At 35.4% G+C, this 22,033-nt stretch overlaps 1 protein-coding gene across 1 annotated transcript in view; it reads left to right on the forward strand.

The window, feature by feature from the left end:
• Positions 1–4,608: 4,608 nt before the first annotated feature.
• The window catches only part of LOC128216672 (protein Wnt-5a-like), a 51,869-nt gene continuing 34,444 nt past the window's right edge, over positions 4,609–22,033 (forward strand). Inside the window, exons 1-3 of the mRNA XM_052923297.1 lie at positions 4,609–5,085; positions 6,442–6,814; positions 20,633–20,901. Of these exons, the coding sequence (XP_052779257.1) occupies positions 6,720–6,814; positions 20,633–20,901 (364 nt within the window). The 5' untranslated portion in view covers positions 4,609–5,085; positions 6,442–6,719. The remainder of the gene's footprint in view (positions 5,086–6,441; positions 6,815–20,632; positions 20,902–22,033) is intronic.

Here is a 22,033-nt window from a genome sequence, read left to right on the forward strand (position 1 = left end):
TTACGAAGAAAACGGACTGGTATACGCATTGACGTAAGCCTACGATCACTCCCGATCAAGAAGGAAAGGACTGGTGTATGCTTACGAAGAAAACGGACTGGTATACGCATTGACGCAAGCCTACGATCTCTCCCGAGTATGGAAACACGGACTGTCGTATGCTTATGAAGAAAACGGACTGGTACTCGCATTGACGTAAGCCTACGATCACTCCCGAGCATGGAGAAAAGGACTGGCGTATGCTTACGAAGAACACGGACTGGTATACGCATTGACGTAAGCCTACGATCACTTCGAGCATGGAGAAAAGGACTGGCGTATGCTTACGAAGAAAACGGACTGGTATGCGCATTGACGTAGGCCTACGATCCCTCCCGAGTATGGAAAAACGGACTGGCGTATGCTTATGAAGAAAACGGACTGGTGCACGCATTGACGTAAGCCTACGATCACTCCCGAGCATGGAGAAAAGGACTGGCGTATGCTTACGAAGAAAACGGACTGGTATACGCATTGACGTAAGCCTACGATCACTCCCGAGTATGGAAAAACGGACTGGCGTATGCTTACGAAGAAAACGGACTGGTATGCGCATTGACGTAAGCCTACGATCACTCCCGATCAAGAAGGAAAGGACTGGTGTATGCTTACGAAGAAAACGGACTGGTATACGCATTGACGTAAGCCTACGATCTCTCCCGAGTATGGAAACACGGACTGTCGTATGCTTATGAAGAAAACGGACTGGTACTCGCATTGACGTAAGCCTACGATCACTCCCGAGCATGGAGAAAAGGACTGGCGTATGCTTACGAAGAACACGGACTGGTATACGCATTGACGTAAGCCTACGATCACTCCCGAGCATGCAAAAACGGACAAGTTGGTGTGTACGAAGAAAACGGACTGGTACAAGTACTGACCTGAGTCGGTCTCGAAGGTGTTAACATAAAGGGCGAAGTTGGCAACGTATTAGGACCAATTATAGTCCAGATATTTAGTTGAATATATATTAATGAGTGTCCTTAATCAAGTTATAAATTTGATTTTCAATTTCAAATAAAGGTTCTGTTTTAATTCAAGCACAAACATTTGCTATAAAAATATTGTATTAATTTAAGGAAAGAAAAACAAGATAGTGTTCTAGACGCTTGTATATAAAATGGTAACTACGACCATAACGCAGACAACGACCATGTAAACATATAAGCGTAAACTAACGATTTAATCCGGTAGTAGGGTTATTGGTCCTAAATACCCACTGGGAGTATGGTTATTGGTCCTAAATACCACCTGGGAGTATGGTTATTGGTCCTAAATACCACCTGGGAGTAGGGTTATTGGTCCTAAATACCACCTGGGAGTAGGGTTATTGGTCCTAAATACCACCTGGGAGTATGGTTATTGGTCCTTAATACCACCTGGGAGTATGGTTATTGGTCCTTAATACCACCTGGGAGTATGGTTATTGGTCCTAAATACCACCTGGGAGAAGGGTTATTGGTCCTTAATACCACCTGGGAGTATGGTTATTGATCCTAAATACCACCTGGGAGTAGGGTTATTGGTCCTAAATACCATCTGGGAGTATGGTTATTTGTCCTTTATACCACCTGGGAGTATGGTTATTGGTCCTAAATACCATCTGGGAGTATGGTTATTGGTCCTAAATACCATCTGGGAGTATGGTTATTGGTCCTTTATACCACCTGGGAGTATGGTTATTGGTCCTAAATACCATCTGGGAGTATGGTTATTGGTCCTAAATACCATCTGGGAGTATGGTTATTGGTCCTTTATACCACCTGGGAGTATGGTTATTGGTCCTAAATACCACCTGGGAGTATGGTTATTGGTCCTAAATACCACCTGGGAGTATGGTTATTGGTCCTTCATACCACCTAGGAGTAGGGTTATTGGCCCTTCATACCACCTGGGAGTAGGGTTATTGGCCCTTAATACCACCTGGGAGTAGGGTAATTGGTCCCAAATACCCACTGGGAGTAGGGTTATTGGTCCTTAATACCATCTGGGAGTAGGGTTACTGGTCCCAAATACCCCCTGGGAGTAAGGTTATTGGTCCCAAATACCCCCTGGGAGTAGGGTTATTGGTCCTTAATACCATCTGGGAGTAGGGTTATTGGTCCCAAATACCCACTGGGAGTAGGGTTATTGATTCTTAATACCATCTGGGAGTTGGGTTATTGGTCCTTAATACCCCCTGGGAGTAGGGTTATTGGTCCTTAATACCATCTGGGAGTAGGGTTATTGGTCCTTAATACCATCTGGGAGTAGGGTTATTGATCCTTAATACCCCCTGGGAGTAGGGTTATTGGTCCCAAATACCACCTGGGAGTAGGGTTATTGGTCCCAAATACCACCTGGGAGTAGGGTTATTGGTCCCAAATACTACTTTGGAGTATGGTTATTAGTCCTAAATACCCCCTGGGAGTAGGGTTACTGGTTCCAAATATCCCCTGGGAGTAGGGTTATTGGTCCCAAATACAGGAGTAGGGTTATTGGTCCAAAACACCACCTGGGAGTAGGGTTATTGGTCCTAAATACCCCCTGGGAGTTGGGTTATTGGTCCCAAATACCCACTGGGAGTAGGGTTATTGGTCCCAAATACCCCCTGGGAGTAGGGTTATTGGTCCCAAATACCCCTGGGAGTAGGGTTATTGGTCCCAAATACCACCTGGGAGTAGGGTTATTGGTCCTTAATACATCCTGGGAGTAGGGTTATTGGTCCCAAATACCACCTGGGAGTAGGGTTATTGGTCCTGCTGAGTACGACATAAAAAAAATTGAAAGTTAACAACGATGACGTTCACAACGTTGTAAACTTTAACAATGTTCTGAACAATCGGTCCATTGTCTTAAAGTTACGATAAGTATAATACAGTGGCATGCTACCAACACGATTGTTTATGACGAATATATGAGCTACTGTCAAAACGATAAATCAAACGATATGAAAATGGACTTTTCTCAGCAGTAAGTACTTTAAGAAAGCAGTTAACAGGTTATTCAACACATGTTCTGTAATTTAAAAAAATATTGTTTGTTAATATAAGGTAATATGGCTGATACTAAACCAAATAAATGCAAGCAAATACGTTTTTATTTTCCCCATATTACCATAAAATACCAGTCATTTGAAAAGCGTTTATATTCATTTCGTTCATTTGTTAGGGAATGGCGATTTTATTGTGTTGTGAAAATCACAAAACGACTTTAACCATGTGTATTTTATGACTTTAGTTACTATTACCCCCTCGTAACTGAAATGAGTTGGAACCACTTGTACAAAAAGAACATAAAGCGAGGTAATTGTTGGAAAGAAATGTGTGATTCATAGGAGAAACTATTTTTATAGAAATATTAGATGAAATCATTGTTTTTAAACATCTTTTTATCATACAACAAGAGTATAAATGTTAACTCCATTGGAGGTTTGAGTTTATTTATGGAGTTTAGTTATATCATGGTGATTGTTGTGCTAGTGGAAAAAGATTTGTTTTGATTCGTTTGTAAGTAATACAAATCAACATTGTAATATATGATATAACTGTTAATGTTATAGTATCAGTATTATAAAATAGTCATATTTGATATTTGATAAAGCGCTTTAAAAATCCATTTAAACACGTGAATTATATACAGGGGCTTATTATATAAAAAGGTCTTAAAGAGAACATTGGTTTACGAGTTTCTTCGTTGAAAAAAACTCTACTTAAACAGGGGCGGATCAGGGATTTATCACTAGAGGGGGCGTAACTTAGGGGCGTTATCTTTTGACTTGCGCCCCTCCTTTTAAACCTACATTTATTTGGTTTTAAAGAAATGCCTAGGGGGGGGGGGGGGGTACTCTAGTACGAAATGGTGCATTTTGGGCGTATTTCATCTTTTCCCCATGTATTGAAATAACAAAATAAATAAACTTGGGCGCTTTTAGGTGGGATCACGGGACAGGTTCACATTTATAAATTAGGAAGAACTCTGGCAATCAAATATTTAGAAGATAACAAGCAACACGTTCTCTAGCAACGACAATAATCGCTAAATTACCATTTAATCATTAATTGGTTAAGCGAGTTGTTAGCATTCACATCTGGTCTTCGAACGATAAACCGGCGCACGGCTGCGCCGGGCCTGTCGACTCACTCATTTAGAAAACCAAAAAATAAACACTAAGTATGACTTAGTGAATTGCTATTTCACCAATTGTATTCAATTGAAGATAGCTAATATTAAACAGACCATTGTCACATACAAAAACCGCAAATATTCAATTGTTGAATACAAGAATGGATTTTTCATGTTTCCTTCTATTTTAGCTATATCATATTTATATTTTAAAGTTTATCAATTTTCAATTATGTATCATAATAACGGCGAGCGGATTTAAGTATGTTGCATGTTTGTATAAACGCAAAACTAGTAATCTCTTATAAATGGTTTAATTACAAAGTGTTGTCACTCGCAAAGATCTTTGAATGCGACATGAAATTGAATATATCTTATCTGATCTGCGATCTTTTACTAGATTTTTATAATCATAATTTTGTCACTGGTAGCATTTATACGCGCACAAATGAAATTCTGATGAAGTTGATAAAAACGGGTGTTTAAAACGCACTGACAGGGTACATGTTCTAATTTGTGAAGGTGAAAAGCCTAGGGTCATGTTTTTCATAAGGGCTGACCGCTCAGTAACACCAGAATCAACATAAAATATTTTAATATTCCGGCTTGAAAACGGGTGAACGGCTTGCCTGACTCGCGTTAAAAGCATCGCTCTTAAAGTGAACAACTTTATTGGACATTTCGCTACTCGGAAAATATTAATAAGTTCTTTTACAGCGGTGGTGATTTTCACGGACAGAAGATGGACTTTTGGGTGGTTTTTATGAGTGATTGACCAGAGAAGTTTTGATCTTGAATGATGAGAAAGTGAATGAAATAAATATGGTTATGGATTTTATTGACTCAGGTTTTATCAAGCACTACTAAGAATTCTCGTTTGGACCTTGTGCGTTAAGACAAAAAATATTCTTAATTAAAATGTGCGCTTAAACATCTAAGGTAAAGTGTGTTTATAAATTAAATGGATTATTACTTTATCAATAAGAGTATTAATTCAATTAGATATATATTATTTTTAAAGGTGTATGTTTTGTCATTTTTAAGTCTTTGATGTAAATAAATAACATGGTCTATACACAAGCATGTTTTGTACGCAGATTTGTTATAATCGCGTGCACTTAAACATTTAAGTTAATGTTTTCACCTAACTGATCAAAGAAATAAACGAAAATATAAACAAATATTTGAACCTTTTTTAAATGCTCGATGTTTGTCTAGCATTTAATACACAAACATTATCAGAAAGGGAAGTCAGATATTCGAGATTAAAGATATACATTCATGTTTTCAAAAGTATTCTAACAACCATTTGACACCTGTAAAAGATATTATCTATGTTTTGACATAGGGCTTTTTAATGCAGGTTTCACTTCCCTAATTAGCCTATTCATAATTTTCAAATCATTATCTTATAACACCATCATTTAGAAAGTAGCTTTTGGGAACAGAATCAAGCTATTAGTGTTAGTGAAGCGTCTATCCTCTGGATAGTTTGTGTTTTGGTAAAACTTATGTATATACGTGCATTAAATTTTCTCTCTGGATTTTAAATATTTTATTTTTTATACACATGGTGAACTAAGGTACGTGAAAGATGTAATACATTTTCGTATTTTTCCGTCTTTCAAACAACATTTTGTATTTAACGCATAATAAAGATCGTGTTCTTTTTCAATACCAAACATCTTAACTTCTTTCAACTTTGCTCAAAAATGAGCATCCATGAATAGCCTAATAAAACGAAAATATAATCTATTCAGAATCATTCGAGTGACTACATATAAAACCAAGGGACCTTTACGTTTTTCCTATTTGAAATATACGGGCTTTAATAACTTCCATTCATAGCTGAGCTACATAAAATCTTTATATTAAACGCGTCTTCTGACTTCCACTAACCACCCATCAAATATATTTTAACCTATCAACGATTGGCTGTTACATTTACCTCCCCTGTTTAACCATAATCAATCACCCTGCTGTTTACTCAGTTTGCATTGTAAACTTGTGAGTGAGTTACTAAAAGTGATCTGCTATGTTCATAAAGAGATATTTTTTGTGTGAAATTATTTTGTAACATAGCTTGCTGGTTGGAAAATTGCATTTTCGTGTCTGCATAGTTTGAAATTATCATAGCAGGCGGATTGTCAATTTCGAGAGGAAAATAAGAGTGAACTAAAACATTTAACAATATATGCTTGCTTCGAGAATTGTATATAGGGGAAGAAATATAGTATTTTCTTGTAAACTGATATTATTTTGAACTTTGGAGTTACAAATTTTGTTTGTTTCCAGGTGTTAAAGACGTTCGATTCGGAAGCAAACATTGTTATAGAAAGTGAACGTTTACCACAGTTGGAATTATTCTACATTAAGAAAACATATATACATTAAACGTGAATGATTTTACAGTGAAATTGACATTTTTGAAGAAAAAAAAGAACTAAAAATACAAATGTGACTAGCACATAGTTCACAAAGACTGCATATTGGAATGAGGTGAATTTTAGTGATTTTGGAATATTTATTAATTTCTTGTGTTCTTATTTTTTTTAAAAAACTTGTGTGCCAATATGGCTGGTTCTACATTGTCGTGGAATTTATTTTTAAAATTGACGGTTTTGTGGATTTACTGTGGACAAAGTGCTGGATTTAATGGCATTTGGTGGTAAGTCATTTATTTTATTTTATTATATATTTTAGTCATATAAAATTTATAGATACATGTTTTCTATACATAATTTTAAGCCTGAATATGTTTGAAATTACGAGTATAGAATTTTATATACGGTTTACAAAGCTTAGTTGATACATTCCTTAATTAAATTGAATTAATTGAAACAGTTTTTAAACGTTAACAGTAACGACTTAATTTCGTTATGTTGTTTTGATTTAATCATTCAACATGAATAAAACTATACATATTACATTAGTTCAACTCAAACTCGACAAAACTCAACTAGAAATCCCTTCTTACATTCAAATAATAGAATCATGTGCTATCATATCTTTTGCTTTAACGCACCGTTTAAAATGACAAAACTTCCTTTAATAAGATTTAAGATAATACATAAGCCCGCCACCCCTTGTTCTAAGCCGCTAACACTTTAAATGTTTTTAAAGAATTAAGATGGATTTGACAACGAAAAATTCTAGCACGTATTTTGGTAGAGAAAACACATTTACCACACATGGCTAGTTAATGTAGTTTTATAATACAGCATTTAATTAACTCTCCTTAAAAACGGCTTTCTCTACCTGTTCAATTTCATAGAAACAAAAAATAGCAATATATTGAGAGGGAAAAGGTAGGAAATTAGAGTGCGTAAGGTTTTATTATTATAATAAGTTATGTTTACGTAGATACAATAGCGAAATGATGAATTCACACACACTATAGGATATGATAGCTAATGATGTGAATGTTTTATTGCGTGAACTTTTATGCTTGATGGAATTCTACAATGATACATTCTGGTAAACATGTTTAGACCAAGTTTCGGGTTTTCATAGTTTGTTTGTGGGGTCGTAGGGGTGGGGGGAGGGGGGTACCCGTGAGTCACCCGCCAGAAAGATACTCGAGAGGGTAGGGGACCGTGAGTCATCCGCCAGAAATATACTGTATAAATGTCGCAAAATCAGAAATAATAAATACACAAAACCATCCGTGCATTTTTTTCTAGAAATAAACATTTTCTTTGAGAAACATAATCTTATACAGAAAAATATCTAAGATCTAAAAGCCAGAGAAGTTTACAGTATAAATATAAAATATACTCGAGAACACATGCGATTTCTTTATTATCCCAAGAAAACGATTTATGCCGATTTATGTCGATTTAACTGCAAACTATCTACAGCCTCAAGCTACAATAAAATTGCAAACTAGCGCACATTTCCAACGATTCTATCAAGATGCTGAAGTGAGCTGTTTTAAAGCCGCTCACTCGCGGATTTAATGATGGAAACTACTTATTTTTTAATCTGTTAAACTCGAGTTATTTTACTTACTTTTATGACCAAACACCCAGCATCAGCTTGTAGTTTTGAACAGAATTTTGTAAATCCATGCTTGAAATAATGCATTTTGCAATTATAGTGTTACTCACGCTTTTAAGGAAACTTAATCATTTTCTTATAAAGTTATGGACTTAAAAACAATATAACTCTTATTTGAACCCTTGATGATATTACATTATTGTAACAAACATTGTGTTTCAATTTCACACGAACTAAAAAAAGTGTTTAATTCAATGTATGGCTTTACAAAAAATGAATGATCGTCCCTTTAACAATGTACAAACATGTCGAGAAACTACAATGTAACTATTTCTGCAATTTAGGTTATGGGCTATAAAACATTTTGATATTCTTACAATAACTAGAAACCTAAATATATGCATGCATTCATATGCTTCGACAGGTGATGCGCGCATAATTTTCTGTTCTAAAACTGCTGATTTTATAGTTGTTTTAGAGTATTTTCCCGTCTGCGTTTGCAATCTTGAATACAAATTGTTAGATGGAGTATAATTCTTCAGAACCCAGAGGTATAAATTATATACTATCAGTTTTTCTGAGTGATGATACTTTTATTCCTTGTGAATTTTTTAAATATACAAGCGGAGATTTATTTTGAGCTGTAAATTGCTGTTCTGTTTACATGATTTTTTTTATTTTCCAAAGAGAATTTCCAGACTCCTCTTAGAGTTTGAAAGAAATTAGGCATTTTAAAACTGATGATAATTATTGAATTAAACTGAAACGTTTTTAATGTTTTAAGTTTTACTTCAGGAAGAATTTGCGTGAAAAGGAGACTTTTATATAGTTTATTTACGGTTTATTTCCATCTAAACTCTTTATATGATGTAGTACAGAATACATGCTCAACTCAACTCAACCGAACCTAATTAACACAACCAAATTGTAAATGGTATGTCGCTGATGTCGACCCAATCCAGTTTATTTAAAATACAACAAAGAACTCGATGCGCAATTTCCATTTTCTCTGCATCTTTTTCATACATCGTGAAAGAAAAAAAATACTAAAAACACGAAACAAACACAACAAACGATAGCAACAAACGATAGCTTAAATAGAATAACATGCCTAGCAATGAGATAAAAATGTATACATGTAAGCTATATATATACTAATACAAAGTAAATCGAATAGTTTGTCACAAAAAGGTACAATCATTGTCAGGCATTAAGATTTAACTTGGAACACAATCCATGTTCATGCTAGTAGCTAAACAAATCAAATTACAGAACCAAAACAAACTGTAATGAATAGTGTGTCACAAAACAGAACAATCATTCAGAAATCACGTGACACAGCAGAATCTCCACCAAGAAGAGCTACAGTCAGTTCCACTTATTGGTTTATTGGCATTTCTCCCTGTCGGCTGTCTCGGAAAATATCAATTAGCCATCAACTTGTGTAACTAATTCCAATTTGATTAAATATTTGATGATTTTGACTTCCTTTCTCTTTCACAGTCTGGCGAAGACTTCAGACAGATATTTTTTAATCTTTTCTAGTGACTGAGAGAATCCATTTAAAGAGTTACAAGGACGTTTTGTTGAAAATCGTTAATTCTAGAATCCAAACAGTTTAAGTTTGTAGTAATGCTTTGATATTGTTAGTGTATATTTACACAAATAAATGGTTTGATGCGACTACCGCTTCACCTGATTAAAATCAATAACGACTGCCTGCTGATTTACTGAAATAAATGTATTGAAAAACTTGAGAAAAACTGCATTCTCATTGAACAAAATATTATGTTGAGCACTAAACATTTGCTATAATCGAATACTTTTAAATGAAAACGAAAAAAAAACAACACGCAACTAAAACCAGTTTTTTTTGAAGAGTGTAATATTGTACTTTAAGCATGTATTGAGTGCACTGCATGTACATTACTAGAATTATGGTTCTTTCCTTTGAATGAGAAGGCAAACTTGAGCCCCCATAGTGTTAAGTACGCGGTATTCAGGGGCGTTTTTGGCGTACTCGATACTTACGTGGGGGGTACGCGGTATGTTAAAAATAGGCATGATCCGGTACGCAAACTCTCTATAGTTAAATTGTATTTGTTACGCAAGATTTTGGTAGACAACGTAGTAGGATTATCACGAATGGGGATGGAGATTACACCCATTGGTATGTTGACCCAACCAGCGATATTTATTTATGATAATTAATGGCAAATAAAGTTGATACATTCTAGTACATGCATGGATACCTGCAGTAAGATGAAGGAACATACGAGGGGTGGGGACACATGTGGACGCCACTCAGGACGTGCGCTCCCTCCTCTAGGACTCTTAAGTCATAAACGTTGCATTATGGTATATTGTATGCAGCATGTGTTCTACCATATTGATATGAATCTGCTGGAGACCTGAAACTAGAAAAAAACATTTATTAGAACCACGAGTATGCTTTAACAGTGTGTGTATACCACGTGAAAGATACACACACTGTTTAATAGAATGAAGTTAAGTCCTGATGGGTCGTTGAGAGCACCAGACAACGCCATAACTCAAACTCTTGATTACTTGTTTCACAAACCATTGAAGTTCTGAAATGATGTACCTGGGGAACAGGGCATCGACCCGAAAGACCCTTGACAAACATAAGTACTTTTTCAGTTATGTAGAACTTTGTTTCTGGCGATTTGAAATCACGCATGCAAAACAACCCGTGCGCGCCTAAGCAAAGATAAGCTTAGCTAAGCATTAACTTAAAGTATTTTAAGAGCCGGGACAGCATTTATTTAGTAAACTCTTAGGTTGATTGACAATACAAAAAATGTTGTCAGAGTTTGCAGTTTTCCTTCTCTAACGTGTGGTTTCCTGGCGGGTAGAAGTGGGGGCGCACCCGGCGCGCGCCCTCCCTAAAAAGTTTACTTTTTATGTTAATTTCGGAGGAACAGTAATCAACATAAAATTCGATTTAAGTTGTTGCCCATTTGTGTTCATGACAATTAAATTAAAAACACAGATGTTTAATCATTTACATCACAAAATATCAAAATATCATATTAAGCATTCGCAACTTTTTGACTAGACCTTAAAAAACCATAACTTTGTCCCTTTCTAAAACTACTTATTATTTTTTAGACCGTTGCCCTAACTTCAGATATTCTTTTTAAGGTCTTGTTTAATTGTATTTTGGTTTGAATTTACAAATTTCTGTTCAAATGAGTATATCTCAAAGTTTCTGATGGTTGTTTGTTCATAAAAGTAAGTAAGATAATCAGAATTTCAACAAATTAAAAAAAATCGTTACCATCATAAAGACCTTCAGTGAATCCCTTTAAACCGTCATTGCGAAAATACATTAATCGAAGCGCGAAGCAACCTTTAAGTACATGATTGTCTTAGGGAGTTATTTGGCTGTACAAATAAACAGTGTGTGTATACCACGTGAAAAAATACGTCATAAATGCTACGTCGTAAGGCAACATTTTGCTTAAACTGAAGACTTAAATCAAAGATAACTTGTCATTTACTACACCATTTTAAATAAAACAAAGGGCAGTCTATGCCACTTAAAGAGCCCCGCATTTGTTTTGACAGTGCTCCATCAGACGGCCGTATTGTGAAAAGGTTTGTCGAGGTGTTTTAAGAAACTAATCTCTCAATCAAACTCTGGTAAAAGACCGAAGGCAGGGCTCCTTAAGCGGCGTAGACTGCGCTGAGTTTCATTTAAAATGGTGAAGAAATAGCGAAGAAATCTTTGTTTAAAGTCTTTTTCAAATCAAAATATTGCCGTCCGACGTAGCATTTATGACGCAATTTATCACGTGGTATACACGCACTGAATAAAGCTAGTCTTGAGATGAGTGACGAAAATTTAAATCTCATCTGTCAAACTATAGATTTTTCATATTTAGTGTTAGGCCTAAAATACTTTGGGTTCGGGTCGGGTAACCCGACCCCTACCTACGAAATAGGCGCCGACCCTACCGTGTTATAAAGTCCGTTGGTAAAAAAAATAAAATGAATAAAGAACAGTGTGATTTGATATGTAGTTCAAAACCTTTAAAGCCTTATACAGAAGAAAGCTTTAACGCCATTCACAAATGTCAACAAAAGCGTTCCTCCATAAAGCGTAAAAAAAAAACCTACCTAGGCCTAAAAAAAAATACATTTGGTTCGGGTTACCCGACCCTACCTACGGAATAGGCGCCGACCCTACCGTTTTTATAGTCAGTTTGAAAAAAAAAATGAAAAACTAAAAAAAAAAAAAAATATCTTTTTTTCTTTTCTTTTTTTTAAATTGCTTTTCAATATGAAGTTTAAACCTTAAATGCTTATACAGAAGATAACTTTAACACCATTCTCCAATGATGAAAAAGACATTCTTAAATAAATCCTAATAAAAAGGCTACCTACCCTACCTATTTTTGAAAAGGATGTAACCCTAACCAAACAATTTTTTTTAGGCCCTACCCTACATGTTTTTGAAAGGGATGTTTCACGAACCAAACCACTTTTTGGCCTTACAGCAAAACTCGTTCTTGGGTCAAAAAAGATATTTTCTTATAACGATACTATATATCGGGCTTAAACAAAAGTCATAGACATGAAATTGCAAATTCTAATGAAGGCAAATGTTTTAATTAACTGTCAAACTGTATGTTTGACACATAGAGTGCTCATATTTCAAGCTGAACTCTCACAGATTGACAGTTTTGTTTATCCATTTTTTTTTGTCGCCGAATCAGCTGTTTTTGACATCAATGCCTTTAATTCAGTATTATAAGATATAAGATAGACCAGAACTCAAATGATTGGAAATCTGCCGAACAACTCATTTCTATTAAAGCGTTTGTAACCCTTTAAGCCACAAAACATTAGTTTTATAACGTGCATATAAACAACTGCGATCTGCTTTTTTGTCAGCAGTCTTTTATCACATATTTCAATATAAAAATGGAAAATGTGATCTGATCTGTTTTCAGCAGTCTTATATCGCTGTTTTCGAGACATTTACGCAATAATGGGCTAATTCAATGACAAAAAAATTAAAAAGTTGTCAAAATGGTCAATCTGTGAGAATGCAGCTTTAATGTAGAATATGAATGTTCATTAAAAGAAGATATTAACATTCCCTTTGTGTCATAATTGGCGAAATTAAGTTTTAAAATTTATGTATAAAAATTACAAGGGGGTCTCAAATTTGTCAATGAAAAATCGTAGACGTATTTTTACTAATCATACAAAAAAATGATTGATAATCAATTAGTACGTCTTTTCATTTACAATCGCGAATTCCACAATAGAGATTTTTTCGATAGGGATGTACCTGCCTTGACACCGGTTTATCTCTCGCGCGTCGGTGTCTTTTTTACGAAACAAAACCTTACAAAAGGAGGTCCGTATGCCTTTTTACGAGTGATTACTTGTCGAGCGCTTGATCAATACTCTTGCATTACAAACGAGGCAAAGGTTAATGTTTTTAAAAGACAACCCGCGACGATTTTGATCAACGGAGAACTACACTTTGACAACGACTTGTCACTTGTTTTACAATCTATTTCGCCTTCTAACCCAAACGCATGCTTGGCGTACTAAATCATAGTTTTCGTACATTTTAATGAGCTAATGATAAGCGTAAGGTAGCCTGGCATAGGGAAAGGATTTTAATTCGTTTCCATATTATCTGTACTATTATCTTTTTTGTTGTTATTTATTACAGTGAAAAGAAAATATTTATTTATTTAGGTTGTAAGAAAAAAGTTATGTATTACAGTTGTAAGAAAAAAGTTAGTTATTACAGTTATAAGAAAACAAATATTTATAACAATTATTAGAAAATTATTATCTATTACAGTAATATAAAGAGGAAGGGTGCTTTTTTATTACAACAAGAAGAAAAAAAGTGTTATATATTATAAAGTACTTTTATAAAGTAAAAGGCACTTTTATACACTTAACAAACGTATAAAAATACAACAAAAACTAGTCGTAATTTGCTATGCAGCGGCATTCCTAAATACTTCTAAGTCTGTCTGCAGGTCGAACCTGTTGTTTTTTTCAACAATTAACAGGTGTTCTGTCAATCAGATCTCATATTCCACACACTGCAATGGTATATTGTGCAAGCCTTCTAGGTTTTCGTTCCGAGACGCTTCAGACGTATTATTACACGTAACAGCCGTACAACCAGATCATATAGCGAGCATGATTTATGTTTTATTAATAACATAACAATTTACCAATATAACCGATTCTGCACGCATCAACTAATTTTCAAATCATGTTCTGATATTGATTGTAAATAATGAATCATTATTGCGTCAGGGAATTTGGCCGAACTCTAATTAAACATAAAAACAACGCAAAAAATCACTGCCACAAAAGTATTATCAGACAAAAAAACCCAATCCAAACAACATAAATAACACTTATAGCAGTATTTGAAACATACTAATATACATTTGCTTTATATTGCATAAGTGCTCCATGGGCAGGGTGCTGGGTCAGAAAGGGCTGTTTTAATGCGCATTGAATGAGTTTTGCGCTTGCAATGGTGCACTTGCAAGGGCCAATGTTTAATTCATAAAGTGTATGTGCTGTTACTACTTTCAATGCTAATGCATGTAGTTTATTATGAAAACCTCAGCTGTTTTCTGAAAAATATGTATATTTATTATTTTTTATACGCGTTTCGACTGTACTTTTAATAAGACAGCAATAAACGAGCGTCTGTAGCAACCAATTGCCACGAAAATCTGCTCTAGCGGCATCCAAACGCGCGGTCATTTACAGTAACCAATTTCGGCCAGCGGCTATTGGAGATGTGTCGATAGTCCATGGTTTATGGACGCTGCAACCCGGCAAGCGTTTAATCACCGTCCATCACCTACATTTCCTCATTTGTCTCCTACTGATAGCAGAACATAGCACACATTTGGGTAGTAATGACGCCGACGTCGTTTGATTTACCGGAAGGGTTATCAGGATGAACGGCTAGCTTAGAAATGGGATGACAGATATACCAAAGCAATATCTGTAGTGAAAACCTATCGTCCATTTCTAAGGCACTCTTCATAACGCTCTACCCATTCCCGAGATTTATTCTTCCGACGAATAACACGAAGTTTTCGGTTTACTTCGGGCTCGCTGAATCACCGGGCTCGAGCCTCACCAGAGGCGTCCATAATTGACACCAGTAACTACTTCTACCTTTAACACGGACTCGATTGGCCTTCAGTTGTATTCACAGCTGAGCATCAAGTTTTAAATTTAGAAACACTTCAATTATGGCATACGTTTTGATACAAATGTTTTATGTTGATAAAAGCAAAATGTGTTTTGGTAAGCTTCGTCCTTGACCTTAAGGGTGAGACCGGGCACCTGTATTGTGGTAAGCATTTAATTCAAGATGTTTTAATTTGGAGGTTCGGTGCGCAAGAGGGAGATAGGGTGTACGCACAAACGAAAAAGGGCAGAAATAAGTACGCAGTCTATAAAATGATACATATACTATTTGGGTCCCCTGGTTTGGATATAAATAATAATGCAATTTTGAATTAAGGGGGTCGGGGAGGGGTATCACACCCTCTACGATGTTCAAATGATGAATAGGTGATATGAAGATCGAATTATTATCGTTGATATGCAGGAATAGGTATGAAAGGTTTTTATCTCCGCCATCAACATTCCATCTTCTAGTATCTAAAAAAATGCAAATGTAAAAACTCGAGAAGACATTATTATTTATGAACACGATATTGGTTTGTGAGTTTTAAAAGTAGTTTTAAAATGCCAACCTCTCGCTGTTTTAATAACATAACCTAATTGAAGACGAACCTTAACACGCTCCGGCCATTAAATGTCTAAATAAATCAATCTATGACCTGTTCAGTATGGTCTTATATCTTGATTCTCCATTCGTATCTCACATAGTTTACAACTTCAAGAGCTAATAGTATATCTGTGGCTTTTAAAGTTTCAAGATTCGTTGCTGATAAGCGCTGCCTTATTGTAAATTAATTTGCTATAAAGAAGTCATGTATTGTTGTTGAACAATATTCCAATTTAAGAACTTGTCACTTAGTCTAAGCCCCATGGGGTGAACTAACGACAATAATATAAATGGTATTAAACGGTGATAATACATTTCGCAATTAAAATGTAGAAGGGGTCGTATTGCAAAACAAACAAACGATGAAAACGTTACCCCATTACCCATCTACTACTGCACACAGCAAATATTGATGTATCGCAAACTTGTTTAAATTCTGACTTTCAAAAATGTCAAAATCCAATCAAAATAATCTTCGAGTGGATTTGACGTATTAGGCACAATGTGCTCTCAAAATCCGCCCGGATAATAGAAAATCTTCTCGGCTGATAAGTATCGTCTTAAATGCACGGGTTAAACAAATAGCGGGGTTAATCTGTGTCAGTCTGTGACTCTGTCAAACAGTCAAACCAACCTTGTAGGGTATTGTCATAAGTTTCCGGGTGGTATTAATTGGAGAAAGCACGAGATTCTCGTGCCAATATGAGAATTCTCTCTTCTTGTCAGTCTGGTTTTATTTAACAATTCTGCTGAAAGTTTTAAAGAAAGTGAAACCCTGTTACACTATTTTTGTCCTAGATTAGGCCCAGGAATGTTATTGACATTCTAATTATGTAATCTCTAATTGAAAGATCTTCGAGACTACTTTTCAAGAGTGTTTATGTAAATAAATGTTGCCACAAAAAGTCACATGATTAAACATGTTTAAACACTGATTACATTGATCTAGAGTGAGAAAAGCTTCGATCTTCTACATGGGTTACCCCTCATGGTCACTCAAAATGGGCACCAATACTGGGTTATGCCCATGAAACGGGCGCGGGTGAGATTTTATAAACTGTCAGCTTTCGTCACAATCGAACTTAAAGAAAATGGTATCAATTACTAACTAATGAAAATAAAAACGTTTAAACATTCGTAATTGGAAGGTGCCAGGAGCATGACGAGGTCCAAACGGAAGTTTGTTACATTTGATTTGAGCCCCCTTTCTCCGATGCAGTGCAATAATATTCGGGGACCTTTTAATAGTATTTAATTAGCAAAGAACATAACTCTCCTTTAAAAAAACAACAACAAAATACCCGACATAGCTGATGTGTTTTTGGAAACGTTATTATGCTTTCCTAAGGTCACGATTTGTTCGTCTCTGTCAATCAGTTAAATCAACATTGTATGGTATGGTCGGAAGTTTCCGGGTGGCGTTTATGTAAATACTCCCGTCAAAAGAAGAATATCACATGAATGTCAATCTTGTTTTATGTTGCATTCTCCAGATCTATCATAAATATACTATTTCTGTTTGTCACTATTACTAAAGGCGCTACCTGGTATATTTCGCGTTCTTGTAGAAACTGAAGGATAATTTTAAACTGTGAATAAAGACGTACTTAACGAATGAAAAATGTCCTTTTATTTTTTTACTGAGTGGGTTAATTTGTCGTAGTTTGTAAACGGTGTGAATTCTTTTGTGTCCACGTGTGTGTGGACATAATCGCTCATCGCTCATCGTCCAATATTTCTCATTTTTATAATATTTGCAGACGTAATATACACAACAAGTTGAGTCAAACCTCTGTACCCAAACATAGGTCATAAACCTGTGTTTCATTCGTTCTTTTCAATTGATGAATGATACACTCTAGTCTACGTTGAGCTCCCCAGCCGCAAATGACTAACTAAATTATGTAAATTATCTTGTTTGAAGCCGTAACGATACACACTTTCATTTTGCGTCCTTTTCGTCCATAAAACAGTAGATACGAAAAGCCCCATCCCTCCCCATTTAGAGCGGTAACTGCAGACGTAAAAGCGTTTATGTCACTCGAAAATGCTTTTTAATACCCAAATTGTATGTCTTGGGTTATAAAGTGATTATGTTGCAGTAAACAAATGCAAAGAAGTGTCTAGCATTGCATACCTTTGTCGATATGGTCGGTCCAAAATAAAGCGTTTGCCTTTTTGGTCACCGTATTGTTTTTCATCGTCTGCGCTGCGTTAGACAATAAAAGTCTGCGTTTTCAAACAGAAGCGCATTTTGTCAAATTAAATGCATCTAATAAAAAACAACAGTGTGAAAAACCTATTGTATTTCATTACCCTAGATATAAGATCTGACGATACATAATTAAAATGCAATTTAAATAATCTATATCAATGTACCAGCTTACATTTTCTTTAAGGAAAACTGAAACATTGAAATAAAACAAACACAACCAAATCGAAAACAGTAAAAGATCATTTGTGAAAATAAAACATAGGATAGGGTTTACTGTATTGCATTGCCATTCATTTACATACAGTAAAACCCCTTTGGCTCGAACACGTCTGGCTCGATATACTCTTTGGCTCGAACTCGTTTGGCTCGATATACTCTTTGGCTCGAACTCGTTTGGCTCGATATACTCTTTGGCTCGAACTCGTTTGGCTCGATATACTCTTTGGCTCGAACTCGTTTGGCTCGATATACTCTTTGGCTCGAACTCGATGTAAAAACATTTTATTTTACTGAATGTAATGATTTCCGCATGGCTCGAACTGTTCGAGGCTCGATGTATTTCACCGGTCCATGGGAATTCGAGGCAACGGGGCTCGACAGTAAGAGTTAAGTCAAAATAGTAAGAAATTTCATTCAAATGTAGTTAATAGTATGCAAACCCTTGCATGGAGAAGTACTACTTTAAAGTCATTTAAAACTGTGAAATCATAGTCAATGTACAAACATTATTAGTAAAAATAAGCTATTTGTCTAATATGTCAACCATTGACAATACAACAGCCCGAAATAAATTCACAGACGACGTTTTAGAATTCACATGTGGTTAGGAGCCAACTGTTGACTGTTAATAACCGCATACAATGATGGCAACAATATCTGTCTAGCAAAAACACATAAACGCCGAAGTATTGAAGAATGAAGAATCTTACTGAAGAAAAAACGAAAGTGTCTGGAAATTCCATTAAGCTATACGAACCAGAAAATCATACATTATGGCTTGGTAATTCTCTCACAATGAAATAAGACGATACTTTTTTTTATACGGATTTCTTTCTCCACTGATGTCTATAAACAGTGACTCAACTGACATAAATGGCAACATGAAACTGTTGACACTTTATTTATTGCTAATTTTCTAGGAATATAATTTATTTCTATATATGACTTCGTTTGCAGAGATATTTTTTCTTTAAATAACACCTGAGGCGCTTACCTTCAAGTGCAAACTGTGATATAATTGAATCATAAGAATCACTGTCTAGTAAAAACATATTCAGCGTTAGGCTAAGTATATGCAGTCGAATCCCGTTAGCTTGAACTCGCTTAGCTCGATTTCCTTGTTGGCTCGAATTAGATTTAAGGGACCGATTTCGTCTTATTATTTGTAAGCATTTCCGCTTGGCTCGAATTTTCCGAGGCTCGAGGTATTTTCGCCGGTCCCTGGGAGCTCGAGCCAACGAGGTTTCGTCCTCATAAGAAAATTCTCAAATAAAAGTATATACTTTATAACGAACAACTTTAATAAAAAGTAAACTTCTTTTATTACATCATATACTTGATTTAAAAAAGTACTTCTATAGCGCTATTTAATTCAATTCAGAATTTGTTTAAGGTGTAAACAAATATTACACGAAGAAACGAACATTTATTAAAAAAATAAAGCATCAGAGTTATTGTTGGCGTCATCATTGACCATGCGCTGGCAGCAATACATTTGTTTGACACATGAATAACCGGTCATGATAATACATCTACTATGAAAACTACAGGGATAAACTCAGTATAAAATGTGAAATAGTTGATGATGTCGCTTAAAGAGCCACGCCTTCGTTTTATTACCTGAATTTGATAAGGTGATTAGATTCCTCAAACACTTCGACAAACCTGTTTCCAAAACACTGCGACAAACCTGTTTCCAAAAAAAATGTTTTGTCAGTACTTCATCAGGCGGCGGTTTTGTGAAAAGGGTTGGTCGAAGTGTTTTAAGGAACTAAAGTCTCAATCAAACTCTGGTATACGACCAAAGGCGGGGCTCTGTAAGCGGTGTAGACTGCGCCATGTTTCATTTAAAATGGTGAAGAAATAGTGAAGTTATCTTTGTTTAAAGTGTTAATTTGAAGCAAAATATTGCCTTCCGACGTGGCATTTATGACGTAATATATCAGGTGGTATACACACACTGTCATACATGTGCAAACAAAAACGAGTACAGCCGAAACAATGTTTCCATTAAATTTCCAAGGCAGTAACGGTTTTATAGTTAAGAACGATGACGTTAAAAACGTTGTGAACTTTAATCGTTAACTTTCTGAACAATCGGTCCTTTATGGCATTGAGAACCTAGTCGCTCTTATCATAAGATTTTCTCTATAAACATACTCTATTTTAGGACCAAAAAAGTTATATTTTCTTATATTTCAAAGGATTTTAATTTCTTTTAACAGGTCGCTGGGTATGTCTGGAGCGGGCTGGGACGTTTTACAAAATCCAAATGCATACATTGTCGGGACGAACACCATGTGTGAACAACAACTCAAAGGGCTTTCACTCGCTCAACAGAAGATGTGCAAAATGTACTATGACCATATGCCGCCCATTGCTAGTGGCGCTAAGATGGCGATCAGGGAGTGTCAATACCAGTTCCGGTTTAGACGATGGAACTGTTCTACGATAGTTGGGGATTCTTCCGTTTTTGGACCTGTCCTGCAAATACGTAAGTTGAATTTTGTTTAAAGGGACTAGACACCAGATAGTCGCAACATCTGCAAATATAGTATTTGCTCAAAACAGGCCTAGAATTATCTATACAAGCTAGTATGACGACGATCATACATCATTTTACATGATTACAAGAATACTTTGTCGCTATCTCAGCTAAGTTTACCTGTCTAAAAATAGCGAAAATCGGGTTCCCTCCCTATAAGATATCTGATGTACAAATAAGCTTAAAATTTTATGGAATTATGTCATTTGTAATAGTGTTATTTTGAGGCCTGGTGACCCCATAAAATTTTGTTATCACATAAAGGGTTATAGTATACTGATTTCATATATGTAAAATACATGTCCGAAAAAAAAAAGATAACTGTTTGAGTTTTAATTCTTTATTTCAACTGCACTCGGACAAGAACTGGCCTTTTTTAATATTCCAAGGGCAAAAAAGTTCGCTTGCAATATGTTTTCTGTACGATATTTACATAATCTTTCCCTAATCATAAAACGCTTTCAAACGATATTAACGTAACATGTGATCCTCGTGCATTTAGAAATTCCTATCATTACACATCGGATACATTGACTTTACCGAGTACACTCAAACGAATTCCAATGTGATTTTTTGATAGACAACTGGAACCTTACCGATAATGTAACGCCTATTTATATAGTTATAATCCCTAAAAGGCGTATTTTTGATCATTTACCTTTTTGTATTAGAATGTAGGCCCCTTAGGCAGTTCCCGGGTGAAATGGTAACAATAAAGTCCCATGCCAAATATTTTTGCATTTGACTGTGCATATATTGGTGGGATATCATAATAAAATGTAATCATTTTCGCGTAACCATGGTAACTTTGATTTTTTTATGATGCAATATGTTTTATTTGAAAGAATGTTCTATTCTCTGTTATTTTATTCACATCTTGTAAGACATCGTTATTGCAAAGAGGCGAATTCCACCTAAACAGCTCTTAAGGTACCGCTAAACTTATAATGATATCAATCAACGTGCAATTTTAAATACCGTCTCTTTTTTGATTGCGTAATATTACTATCAGAGCGCCATCAAATACTAAATGTTTGAAGATACCCGTGAATTCAATGAAATAATTATAAGAGGAATTTGT

The sequence above is a fragment of the Mya arenaria genome, chromosome 14, assembly GCF_026914265.1.
Source record: "Mya arenaria isolate MELC-2E11 chromosome 14, ASM2691426v1".
NCBI classification, from domain to species: Eukaryota; Metazoa; Mollusca; class Bivalvia; order Myida; family Myidae; genus Mya; species Mya arenaria.